The sequence below is a fragment of the Verticillium nonalfalfae genome (assembly GCF_003724135.2).
Source record: "Verticillium nonalfalfae strain VnAa140/NRRL 66861 chromosome Unknown scaffold_184, whole genome shotgun sequence".
NCBI lineage: Eukaryota > Fungi > Ascomycota > Sordariomycetes > Glomerellales > Plectosphaerellaceae > Verticillium > Verticillium nonalfalfae.
Genome location: NW_021167409.1, coordinates 6,852 through 19,371, shown reverse-complemented (window position 1 = coordinate 19,371; position 12,520 = coordinate 6,852). Strand labels below are relative to the sequence as shown.

At 56.3% G+C, this 12,520-nt stretch overlaps 3 protein-coding genes across 3 annotated transcripts; 1 reads left to right on the top strand and 2 right to left on the bottom strand.

Annotated features, from left to right (window-relative positions):
* Positions 1 to 836: 836 nt before the first annotated feature.
* D7B24_003105 (uncharacterized protein) lies at positions 837 to 2,003 on the bottom strand (the record flags this gene model as incomplete). The annotated part of the gene is made up of 1 exon (XM_028637299.1): positions 837 to 2,003. One exon carries the CDS (start codon positions 2,001 to 2,003, stop codon positions 837 to 839), a length of 1,167 nt encoding a protein of 388 aa, XP_028490822.1.
* A 1,687-nt stretch (positions 2,004 to 3,690) lies between these two features.
* D7B24_003104 (uncharacterized protein) lies at positions 3,691 to 7,918 on the top strand (the record flags this gene model as incomplete). Its single annotated transcript, XM_028637298.1, has 2 exons — positions 3,691 to 6,167; positions 6,241 to 7,918. The coding sequence occupies 2 exons, from the start codon at positions 3,691 to 3,693 to the stop codon at positions 7,916 to 7,918; spliced, it is 4,155 nt and encodes a 1,384-aa protein (XP_028490821.1).
* Positions 7,919 to 8,158: 240 nt separating this feature from the next.
* Positions 8,159 to 9,952, bottom strand: D7B24_003103 (uncharacterized protein; the record flags this gene model as incomplete). Its single annotated transcript, XM_028637297.1, has 1 exon — positions 8,159 to 9,952. The coding sequence occupies one exon, from the start codon at positions 9,950 to 9,952 to the stop codon at positions 8,159 to 8,161; it is 1,794 nt and encodes a 597-aa protein (XP_028490820.1).
* Between the last annotated feature and the right edge of the window lie 2,568 nt (positions 9,953 to 12,520).

Sequence of the window (12,520 nt, the reverse complement as noted above, 5' to 3'; positions counted from 1 at the left end):
GAGAACCACAACTGGGAGCTTTCGGTCGGTCCCGTCTGGCATGTGACCATGCACTAAGTCCATGACGGGGTTTCTCTATGGAGCAATGCTCATGCCATAATGCTTGAACACACGTTTAGTATGTCATGAAATGATTGAGGTCCCAATTTGCCACCTTGAAGGATTCTGCGAATTTAGATGAAGCCCCTCCGAGACAGTTGGCTCTTGGGGGAGGTGGTGGAGGGCAGTGAGTTGAACCACGATGCGGAATCAAATGGGCTTCACGCACTTGAGACCTGCTGTATCCTTTACAGAAGAGTGAGTCGGATGGAGAGACAGTTCATGTTGGGTTCATTCAGAGGTCATACGTTTACGCCATCGAAATGCGACAGAGAGACCGCCTGAGTTTTGGGGCTCTTTACAACGATGAACGACGAACAAGATATGAAATGAAGAGGCCAACGCATATGCTACTTGATAGGGTAATCGCCAGAACAGCCCAATCAAGTCGCAACCAAGGCTGTCATGACATACATCCAAAGTAGACAAGGCAGCAACAACCACCGCTCATCTAGAACAGTATTATGACGTCCAGTAGTTGGCCTCGGGCGCTCCTGATACCCTTCTCGAGGGTGTCAGGGCCCATGGAGATCATGAAGCTGGCTGGGTGTCGGCTACCATTGGACCGAAGAGGGTCAAGGGGAAAGGAACAATCGAGGCGGTGAATTTTCTGTAAGGGGATTGAGCGGGCTATATGCTACGGAAGAGTTTCGACTATGAAACCTGTCTAGAGGCACCCCTGAGGTTAATAGGCATTCTCGCTGCTCATCGCGCGGCTTCTACGACTCTGGCTCTGTCTACGGATCGGCGGGCTTCTTGTAGCCACAACCAGAAGCAGCGCCCGTAGCACTGCCCAGCTGTCTCTCGTGGTTGATCTTGAGCACCCAAACCTGCTTTCGCACGTTCTCGTGCTTGACGTTCTGCTCATCGCCAAAGATCCACAACGTTCTGCCGTTCTCGTCCACGCCTTTGGTGCCAAATTCCTTCGCCATATCCTTCATTCGCACCTGAAGAGCCTCTCGGAATTGCTTCTTGGCATTCTTCTTGATAGCGTCCGAAGTTGCGGCCGAGTCAAACGCCGTGTATTTGTACGGCACCATTTGGTTTGCATTATTGGGATCAGGCATCTGGTTGAAGTAGACCGTCTCGCCGCCGCCCTTTCTGATATTCTCAGCGGGTGTGGTACTTTTGGTCTTGATCCAATTTCTCGAGAACGAAGACCCCATGCCCTGTTGCTGGGCAGTGGCTATGAGGTCGGTGCCGATGTTCTTCTGCTTGAAAGGCTCTATTTCAATGGTGCGGCCCACGTGCGACTCACGCAGGCAAGGTGTCATGTTGTTGAAGTAGCCGGCACCGCGGGCCGGATCGAGTTCGTAAAGCTGGGCAGCGCGCTTGCCGAGGATCTTCAGCACGTTGTCGAAATAGAAGTAGGGGTTCTTGCCGTTGAGGCCTTCGCCCTTGCTTGAGGCTCCCAGAATCTTGTGAAGGTCGAAGTCACTGAAGGTGTATCTTGCGGGCGTGGGGGCGTCGCTGTCGGCCGGCATGAGCTGGCCACTATCGGGCGGGAAACGAGGCAGGTTCTTGACCTCCAGAAGCGTCGGCATCCAGTCGTCGGCGATTCGACTCTGATGGTTGTTGCGCGGGTAGTTGGAGCCCGTCCCCTGGGCCATGCGTATGAAGGCATGGAAGTTGAGGCCGTAGTGGTTGCCGCGCCCGTTGGGATAATCCCTGGGCTCCGTGCTGTCGCCGAGGTAGCGGCCAAGCTTCCAAGGCACATCTCGCGTGTCGCCTGGCCCCGACCAAGATCCGTCGGCGAGCGCTCTGGCGGCGCTGATCTCGACGTCCATGCGGTAGACGTTGTAAATGTAGAGGGCCTCGGCACCGCGGACGCTCATTCCTGCGTGAACCATTCTGACCGTGGCACCGAGGATGGCCACGATCAGAGACGGTGCATTGAACCTCATGGTGAAGAGAAGTAAGAAAGAAGCAAGAAATGAGAGGAATCACCCAAGCGAGGGGTTGATAGAATGAGACAAGCAGGCCGCCAAAGGTCAGTCGGTCCTTCGAGACAGGAACTTGACGTGCAAAAGCATCTACATCATGGCACAGAATGGAGGCGGCGTTGATGGCGGCAAACATATTTATCACCCTTGAAGGCCACCGAACGTCCACGCGAAGGCCCACGCGGACCGGACGCCTATTCTCCCGGGTCGAGGCCTCATCCAGGCCTTGCCTTGACAATTTCTCCAATCCTTCGAGGGTTCAAGCACAAAAGAAAAAGGACGTCAGCCCCTTTCGCATTTCGCAGTATTATTCCGAGAGCCAGATGTAGGATGCGGTCCTATGGACAGCCGAAAGTAGGGCAAGGGGGAGGGCGAGCGATAGAACAGGGGGTTCAAAGGCTGTAAGCGATCTCAAAACTTACAGATTGGGGGATCCGGACCCTGACCCTTGTAACTTTCATTGATGGCCCCCGGCTGTAAGAATAAGGTGACACTAGCACAGCTGACCATGTGTGCCGCTGATGAGTTCTGGTTGTAAATTTGTCTTCTCTGCAAGGCCGTACCTTGCCTTGAAGAATCCGATGCCAGAATCTCCAATTCTCGATCCCCAGAACCCCATATCATTCAGGGGTCGACTGGAGGGAGCCCGAGATTACGATTTAACCTTGCACGCCTGGGTAGCCAACTGCCTATTCGGGATTTGGTTGCTGGGAATGACTACCGCATTCATCACGGCTCAGAGAGAAGAACCCCTTGTCCGGCCCATGTCGCATTCGAAGGAGTTAGTGCACAACCACGTAGAGTCTGTCTCCCGGCGGGGCTCGAACGGTCGTCCATGTAAGCTTTTGCCTAGCAGTCTATTTCTGGAAGGATTTCTGGAGGGATGAGTAAAGATTACCTGGGGATGACCTGAGTAGCCTTCGGCCGCGATGCAACCTCACAACGTTTTGGCTGTGGTACCTGCGCCTATCCCGCGGCAGGGGGGATCGTGCCGAAGGATTCGCCTCCTTGTGGTCTGGACCTTTGCGGTGATTATTTCTTTGGCCCAAACAGCCAGAGGAGACACGACGAGAGTGAGGGAGAACGTTCGCAAAACTCGAGCAAACTCGTATTGTGTCGTCCATTGGCTGACGAGACATGGAATTCGCTCAGAGGCACATGCTTTGCCGAGAAAGGGAGTTGAGCCGATCTCTTGACTTTGCACCCCCTCTATCTGAGCCAGACTGAATCCTTCCGTCAATGCAGCGCCGGCCAGGATTCATTCGCAATTACAGGAGACACAGTGATGGTCCAGGCTATTCGGTCTCTCGGCTGGAGTTTTGCCGTCAGTGAATGGATCAATCGCTCTCAGAGGAGGGAGGCGAGGGGTCGGAACAAAACATGGGCAGCCATTGTCAATCGCTTTTCGAGTTGTAGGAACTTGGTATCAATTCGTATAAGTTATCGTAGTTCAGATTTCTCTTCTCCTTCTGAGGACCGAGTGACAGGCCTCTTCATACTGTCTCTCCCGACCGGTAGTTGCCTCTCTATTGGCTTGCTTCTCACCTCCCTTGATCTCACTGGCACATCATTGCCTGGCCCTATACTTTTTGCCAGCCTTGGCCATCACGTTCTTTTTTTTTTCTTTTTTTCCTCTTTGATTCAAGACATGAGGTGTCACAATACCGTCACCTCCATCGGGGGCTGGTTGGGCTTCTTCGCCGCCACCACATCGGCCATTGAGACCGGCTTTGATTCGGAAACCTTCCCTCATCCCGCCCTCGTTCCCAAGCCCACATTTCGCGACCTCTGTCCCGTTCCTTGTGCAGATGCCGGCCCAACGGGTTTCTCCTGGACCGTCGTGCCCTCCATCGCGGCTCTCAAGCAGTGTAACGAGACGCTGCTCTTTGAGGGCAACCTGAACCGACCCATCACCAGCACTGCCAAGGAGAACACAATTCGCGCCTGCAGCATCCCCGAGTCATCCTCCAACACGGCCCTTACCAGCGAACAAAAGTTCGGCCCGCCGTGCCTGGCGTCGGCGGAGCTAAGGCCCACCAAGGTTGACGTCGAGGTCGGCTGGTGGCCGGAGACGGTCGACGGCAGCAAGTCATCCGATATCATCGACGCCACGCTCCAGCTGCAGAAGAATATTATTGAAGACCCCAACTGCGAGTCGACGGCTCTGTTCGCCAAGTCGGGCGATGCTGTTGTCGGGCTGTGGGTCGGCGAGCAGATCCGCAAGACTTCGGCCAAGGACCTTCTCGAGCGTTTCGTCGCCTTGGTCGAGTCCAAGGAGGGCTCGTTGCCTAAGAAGGCAGCTGCCCAGGTCTGCGGCTCGAGTGACGGCCTGCCTTGGAGCCAGAGCTTTGGCATCTACTACGACGCAACCGGCAAGATCAGCGATGCTTTCAGCGCCGTGCAGGGCTGGTCCAAGATGAGTTGTCTCGATCTTCCAGGCGGCGGCGAAACCTGGAAGGGAGAGGAGCTCAGCGTCATCCCAGGTCTCGCGCTGACTCTGGGTGCCGATGCCGTTCTGCCCAAGCACAAAAATTCGTCAGTCTCTGTCACGGCTTCGAGTGTCACGAAACCCACGTACAGCGTCACCTCGCTGGCTCTGGGCCCTTCGACCTCTGTCGAGGCTCGGGCTTACGACCCTTATGATGACCTCAACGATGGCCTCGAGGACCGCGACGAGCAGTGCCGGACCGCCAGGATCGAAGCCACCGACAGCTGCTACAGCCTCGCAACGCAGAAGTGCGGCATCACACTCGAGGCTCTCTACAAGTACAACGGCGGGGACTCCTCCTTCTGCACCAACCTCGAGGTCGACACCTCGCTCTGCTGCTCGGGCGGTGATAAACCCGAGGAAGAGGCCCCCTCCGCATCTTCCGAAGTGCGCAGAGCGGCTGCTGAATGCAAGTATCTGGTCGTGGCCAAGGACAACACGTGCCCTCAGCTGGCGGCTGATTGCGGCATCTCGACAACCAAGTTCTACGAGCTCAACGGAGGCGGCAGCAGCGCCTTCTGCAACAACCTCAAGATCAGGTCGGCTGTCTGCTGCACTGCCGGCGACAAGCCGAACCTCAAACCCAAGGACAATAGTGACGGGTCCTGCGCCGTGTACACGATCAAGAAGGGCGACGGATGCTTCGATATCGCTGATCCCAACGGCCTGACGGTCACGGAGCTGCACAAGCTCAACACGGGCAAAACCTGGGGCTGGGGCGACTGTGATCTGCTCAAGGAGAACATGAAGATCTGTCTCAGCGCCGGCACGCCGCCCATGCCGGCGCCGATCGAGAACGCCATCTGCGGCCCTCAGAAGCCCGGCACCGAGAGGCCCTCGAGCGGCAACCTCACCATGCTCAACCCATGCCCGCTCAACGTCTGCTGCAACATCTGGGGTCAGTGCGGCACGACCAAGGACTTCTGCGTCGATACGACCGTCAACAACACGCCCGGCACGGCCAAGAAGGACACGTACGGTTGCATCTCCAACTGCGGCATGGACATTGTCAACAACAAGGTCGGCCCCGACAAATTCAGGCAGCTCGGCTACTTTGAGGGTTGGAACATGGACCGCCCCTGTCTCAACATGGATGTCGAGTCGATCCCCAAGGAGAATGACATTATTCATTTTGCCTTTGGCATGATCGCCGAGGACTTTTCCATCTACATAGGCCCCAAGGAGAAGGAACAGTTTGACAAGTTTGTCAAGCTGAAGTCCAGCTTCAAGAAGGTTCTTTCTTTTGGTGGCTGGGCCTTCTCGAACGAGCCGGCGACGAGCCACATCTTCCGCAATGCCGTCAAGCCGGCCAACTCGCTGAGGTTCGCCACGAATGTCATCAACTTCATCGCCGCCAACGGTCTCGACGGCGTCGATTTCGACTGGGAGTACCCTGGTGCCACCGACATCGATGGTAGCCAGCCCGGCTCGCCCGACGACGGGAAGAACTACCTCGCTTTCCTGGGCATCGTCAAGCGCCGCATGCCTCAAGGCAAGACTATTGCCATCGCTGCCCCGGCTTCCTACTGGTATCTCAAGGCGTTCCCCATTGCCGAGATCTCCAAGATTGTCGACTACATCGTGTACATGACCTACGATCTCCACGGCCAGTGGGATGTCGGCAACAAGTGGGCTTCGTGAGTCTTTCTCCTCTCTCTCTCTCTCTCTCTCTCTCTTTTCTGCCGCTTGGGTAGACGCTAACAGATCCAGTGAGGGCTGTCCGGGCGCCAACTGCCTTCGTTCGCACGTCAACATCACGCTGACGCAGAGTGCCCTGTCTATGGTGACCAAGGCCGGCGTGCCGTCCAACAAGCTCATGGTCGGTGTCAGCAGCTACGGCCGCAGCTTCAAGATGGCCCAGATGGGCTGTGAAGGCCCTAACTGCTTCTTCCTGGGCGGCCGCAACCAGTCACCCGCCAAGGCTGGTACCTGCACTGGCACCCCCGGCTACATTGCCGACGCCGAGATGATGCAGATTGCGCTCAACGCCCGGTCTGGGTTCGGCAGCTCCAAGGTGACGGCCTACCACGACGAATCGTCCGACTCTGACATTTTCATCTACGACGACGTCGAGTGGGTGTCGTGGATGAGCCCCAAGACAAAGGACAGCCGCAAGCTCATCTACCGCCTCGCCAACATGGCCGGCACCAGCGACTGGGCCATCGACCTGGGCGTCGACGTTGGCCGCTCCAACTCGGAGAAGGCCCTGGACGACTGGCCGGAGCTGGACCTCAGCAGCAACTGCCCGCTCGACTCGAGCTACGACACGCTCGACGCCCTCGATGCTGTCGCCGGGGGCATGGATCCCGAGTGCGCCGCCATGCTCGCCATTGACACGCTCAAGAAGATGCTCGCCAACTCGCTCAACGGCTACGACGCCGCCGCCAGCGGGTACGACGGCCTCTTTGACTTTTACAAGGACTACATCATCAAGTCGCTCGACGGCCGCCTCGAGCGCCTCATGACCTTTGAGAAGCAGTACGGCGGCCGCTCCGGCGACTTCTTCAACTGCTTCGCCGTCCAAGGCGGCCTGCGCGCCAAGCGTAGCGACGCCAAGCCCGCCGACTGCTTCAACCTGCCAACGGGCAAGCCCTTTGACGACTACGCCTACTGGTTCGAGCTCAAGGACGAGGCCGGCTGGCATAAGGCCCTCGCCGAGGAGGGCATCCTGACCGAGTGGGTGCAGACGGGCTACAAGGAGCACGCCAACAACAACGGCTGCACGGGGCAAGACATGTGCATCGCCAAGAACATCTACTACCACGACATTCCCATGCCCAAGGCCAACAAGGACATTGAGGTGCCGGACCCCAAGGAGATCATCCGCATCGCGCGAGAGAACATGGCCAACATCACAGACGCATTTGACGACATATACACGGCCATTGGCTTCGAGGACTGGGCCGGCGGCTACGAAAATGCCGTCGAGGTCCTGTCCGTGCCCGTCTTCATGCTCGAGGACGCCGTCGCCTCGATGAACACGGTCAAGGAGATCGGCAAGGACTGGAAGGAGGAGCAGGAGAAGAACCTCATCCTGCAGATCATTGAGGGCGTCCTCTTCCTGCTGGCTTTTGTCGGTCCCATCGTCGGCTCCCTCGGCCGTGTCGGCGCGGCTCTCGGTCGTCTCATCATGGCCATCGAGGGTGCCGGCGCCGCCGGCCTCGGCGTCTACGCCATCATTGAGGACCCCAGCAGTGCGCCCCTCGCCATCCTGCTCACCATCATGGGCGAGCTCGGCGGACCAGCCGGTCGCAGTGGCCGCTTTGCCGGGTTGAACGCCAAGAAGAACGAGATGTCGCCCAAGCAGAAGGAGAATATGGGCAAGTCGTACGCGACCAACACGCCCAAGGTTCAGTCCATCATGGGCAAGGCCTGTGGCACAAAGTAGAGCTCATGGGAAGTGGGCCAACAAAAAGACATTCCCTAGAGCGCGCACGACACAGCAAAGTGCATACGGCACAGAGTTTCCTTATTTCATGTTGCGTAGCATGGCATGTACCGGTAGATGCAGGCACATACATAGATCCCATTTTCTCCTCTGCATTGGGTCGGGAAACAAAGTGTGAAAAGCGTATAAATTGATCATATATAAATATTTTTCTGGTGCTTGATGCTCTTCAAACCGCGATCATGTGCGGTTCGTGTTGACGTTGTCCCGGGCCTCGACTTCGTCTAAAACCACCTGCGGACCACTCTGTGCGAGACGGAGGGGCAGCAGACCGCGAGAATCACGGCCCTGGCGCTCTACAGCTGTGACGGAGCAAGAAATGCCAGCCACCTCAAAGAGGCTGACGAGACTTGTGATTTCGTCCTGAGGCGGCAGCATCTCGACTACTTCGAGCCGCAGAGTCCGCAGGCAAGGGAAGCGGCGCGCCGCCTGGTCTGCCAGCGCCACGGCATCTCTGTACATGGCTGGCCAGGACGTGATGTGGCCGATCCTGAGCATCTCGAGGGACGGCGGCAGGCGAGAAAGGAAGTCCTCGGGGGTCGTCTGCCTCATCTTGCGTAGCTCCTTTTTGGTCTGTCGCGAGCCGGGGTTCTGGCTGTCTTGTGGCTCATGGGCAGTACTCGGCCACGTAGATTGCTCGACTGTGTGGTGCTGCTCCTGGTCACTGTTGCTTGCTTCTTTATCGTCGTCGCTATCAGTATCACCGCCATCACTGTCATCGTCGTCGCTGTCTGCCTCTTCAGTCGGCCCATAGATGAGCATGCGATCAATCTCGAGCGTCTGGAGAGCAGGGAAGCCAGCCCAAGAGGGGTAGTGCTCCTCGTCCAAAATCCTGAGCTCGGCGTTGATGGACGAACTGTTCTCCCTGCCGATGACAGAGTAGCACAGACGGCGCAGCGTCTTGACCACCAGTGCGAGGTCTTGTCCGGGGCACAGCACATCATCCTCGAACCCCGTGTCCTCGCAAAAGTACTCGAGGTCCTCGAGAACGGGACACCCAGCGAGGACGGCACGTAGGTGCCCGCGCTCGATGCCGCTGATGGACAACCTGCGGAGGTGCGCCAGCGACAGGTCCCACGGCACGCCGCTGTACTGCTGCTCCATCCAGTGATCCGACTCGGCCTCGCAGTCGGGCGCGACGAGGACACGCAGGTTCGGCGCTCGGGCCACGAGGTTCCGCGCCTCCTTGTAATAGTACGTCTCCTCGCCGCCAGCCCGGAGGCCTGGGAAGGCGAGGTACGTGAGGCGCGGCAGGTCATAAGACCAGGCGCGCCAGTCGCTGTGCGCGTCGGCGAGCTCGTCGAGACGCATCATGCGCTCGATGAGGAGCTGATCCAAGGACGGAGCGCAGAGCGCGACAGTCAGGTCCTGAAGCAGCTCGAGCGAGCTGTCGCCCGGGTCGGCGGCGGCGGCGTCGCCCGCTGCCAGGTATCCTCCTCCATCGCCACCGCTGTCGTCGTCGCGTAACCTCTGGCGGCTCCGCGCCGTGACGTCTGCGATCAGCTCGCTCTGCAGCTGTCGCATCTCGGTCACGCCGGCGTTGCCAGTGGGCGTCATCTGCACCAGGCCTGTCCATGGAGCCTGGTATAGTGCCAGAGCGCGCACGCTGGCAGCGAGATCCTGCCTGTCGAGGAGCGTGCGCAGGAAGAGTGCGAGGAGACGCTTCTCACGGAAATGGCAGCGTGCATTGTAGAGCTGGGCGCGGAACGTGCGACGGTCGCCGGCGATGGTGTGAGGCAGCGCGGCGTGGTAGAGGTGGAAGAGCACGGGCTGGGCGTGTGCGCGGAGGCATCTGCACGTGCGACTCAGTGCCGACAGAGTCTTTTGGTCGCCGAAGGCATTGTCAATGAGGGCGAGGGGCGCGTCGACGGCGTGAGCGCGGTTGCAGTGAAGGCAGAAGTGTGAGCAGATGAGGTCCAGCGTTTCTGATGGGATCGTGGCGAGGCTAAGGCTGAGGGTGTCTGACGACGACATGCTGGGCCGATCGGAGAGCTGCTGCCTGGGTTGGGGAAACAGATGGCGAAAGCTGTCTGTGCGAGGACATGGTGTCTGGTTCTTTGCCGCTACATATATCGTGTTTTCTCGTCGATTGAGAGAGGCAAATCGTGAGGAGGAAGGAATTGAACCCCCTGCTGTTCTGGGCCGGCTGCGCGAAGGATCCCTGGGCCTGGAGCCATCTACTCCACCCGGAAGAATCGCCTTTTATGGATGTCTACCAAGTACTGCCATGATGATCGGCCGCGGGCTCGATGTCACTTGCCTTTGAGGATTTCTTCCATGGCGGGGTAAGCGATTGTTGGGCGGGTGAATGGCGGCCGCGAAGAAGAAGGCTTCAGACCCGATAAGGGAGTGGTTGGTCGAGCTGCGAAAGGGCTTGAAGCTCAACATTGTCATCTTGTTGTGCCTCTTCAAGTACCAGAAGTCGAGGTTTAGTTTTCAAGCAAGGTAGTCCATTATGTTGACAGATCTACATCAAACAAGGGCATAATCTTGCCTAGACTCCAAACCGCGAGCTTATAGTCGAAACGCACAACCAGACGGACTTGAAATAGCACAGTTTGATAAAATGCTGCCAAACGATATCATTCAAGTGTAACTACTTCGATTGTTACTGGGCCGTGCTTGTTTCCCGTCAAGTAATACGCGTGAGCCGGCACTTTGGACACATCTAGAGAATCGCCGTCGCGTCTGGTCATCCCAAATCCCATACAAAATAAGCAACTCGATTCCGAGAACGTCACCGCGAGCGTCGAATTAAGCGTGATTAGTGCAGGAACAGTGATGGTCACACAATCATTCCAACACTAGGAAGGCGGTGAAATTGCAAATGAGATGGGCTGGAGGACGGACGTACGAGCCTTGAGAGCCACATCATCTCGCCACTGGATCCCACTGGATGAAAGCTCTTTCCAGTTGAAGGATATTCCTCAGCTGAGCTAGGTACATGTGCCATTTTTCTGAAAAACAGATGACCACCTCCAAGTCTACCTTGGGCTTGAGCCTTTGGTCCTCGTCTGATTAATGCTGGCGAAGGGCGGTCACTGATCCAACCATGTTCTTGAGAGGTCAGCCAATGAAGCTTTGTATTGGATCTTAGGTAGCTTAGATTAGACAGCATCGCAGTGATGCAAACACTTTGTTTATACTTGGAAACATACTTGTCATCATGAACAACGTGAGAAACTGAACGCTGCCGATTTGACATTAATACCCAGACGATGACAGAGAGCTATTTCTAAAATCGAGTGTGCGACATGAATCAAATTGCATGAACATGCATCGCAGGAATACGTACACAGTCTGTTCCAAGATCGTAATTTCATGTTGATTGTCCATATGTCGAACACGCCACTCGAATATCGATGTCGGTAAAGCTCCTGCTTCAAGCTACCACAACTAAAACAGAGCAGAGTAGCAGTATAGCTTGATACAACTCAAGATATCTCCTCAACCATTTGACATAGTGCGCATTCGGAAGACGACTTCTTAGCACTGCATCCGCTAGAAAGGCTGTTTCAGCAGTAAACTACGAATTCTGGTGGACTGGATGAATATTGGGAAATCCAAGTCTTTCAAGTCCGTCCGGAATCGCCATAAACGACCACCGCTATCATGCAGCTGTGTAGATTTTCTCTCTCTGTAGAAAACCCTGCTTGCGTTTGCCACCTAGATCAATATCATCCTGCCTTTGGTTTACTCTATCGAAATATCTAAAGCCCTGAATCTCAGTAATCCACTGCCAGCCCCTCAGACAATGCGAGACTGACCTGTGACTCCAGTCAAGCACCATCCCTTTTGAGGGACATTCCCAAGGATTTAATCTATCAGGTTACCAGTGGCGAATTGGTGCGGTGCCTTCACAGTTCACTCCAAGGCGAGAGGAATAGCTGTGGCGCCGAATAGCGACAAGATGACCACGGCGGACAAAAGTTTCCCAATTTCAGCAGCCGCACCATTCCTCTAAAGCCGAGGGAATGAAATTGTTATAACATCCCCAGAGCACGATAAAGGTTCACCCATCATCGGCAATGTGCACCTGGAAATGGAAGCAGATAATCAAGCCTTCTGGGCCATATCCTCAATGATCTTAAGATATCTCACATGTCAGCCGTCTCGACACAGAGATACAACAACACAGTGTATTTCGATAACAGAAATACAAGACTGGCCATGACAAATAACTGTGCACTCCTTCCGTACCAAATACTCATAACACCCCCCTTACCCACGTCCCAATCTCGAAACAAGAGATTGGGAAAGACGGCGGATGTTTCACGGCATAGGGCCCCAGCCCTTCCATCCCGACTTGCACGTACTTCAATGGCGAAATCTCACCAGACAACAGGACAGACGTCGACGTCTGATCAGCTCAAAGGGTAAGGGTGCTGCTGGCTGGTCCGGGACGGTCGAAGCCGACACTCAGCACTCGGAGCCGATGCTGGGCAAAGCAGGGTCAAAGCACCCGCGACACGCAAAATGGTCGATCACTCCATGACAAGAGGATGACGACTTCTATCCTTTCTTGGGGCTTCCAGCATGCTG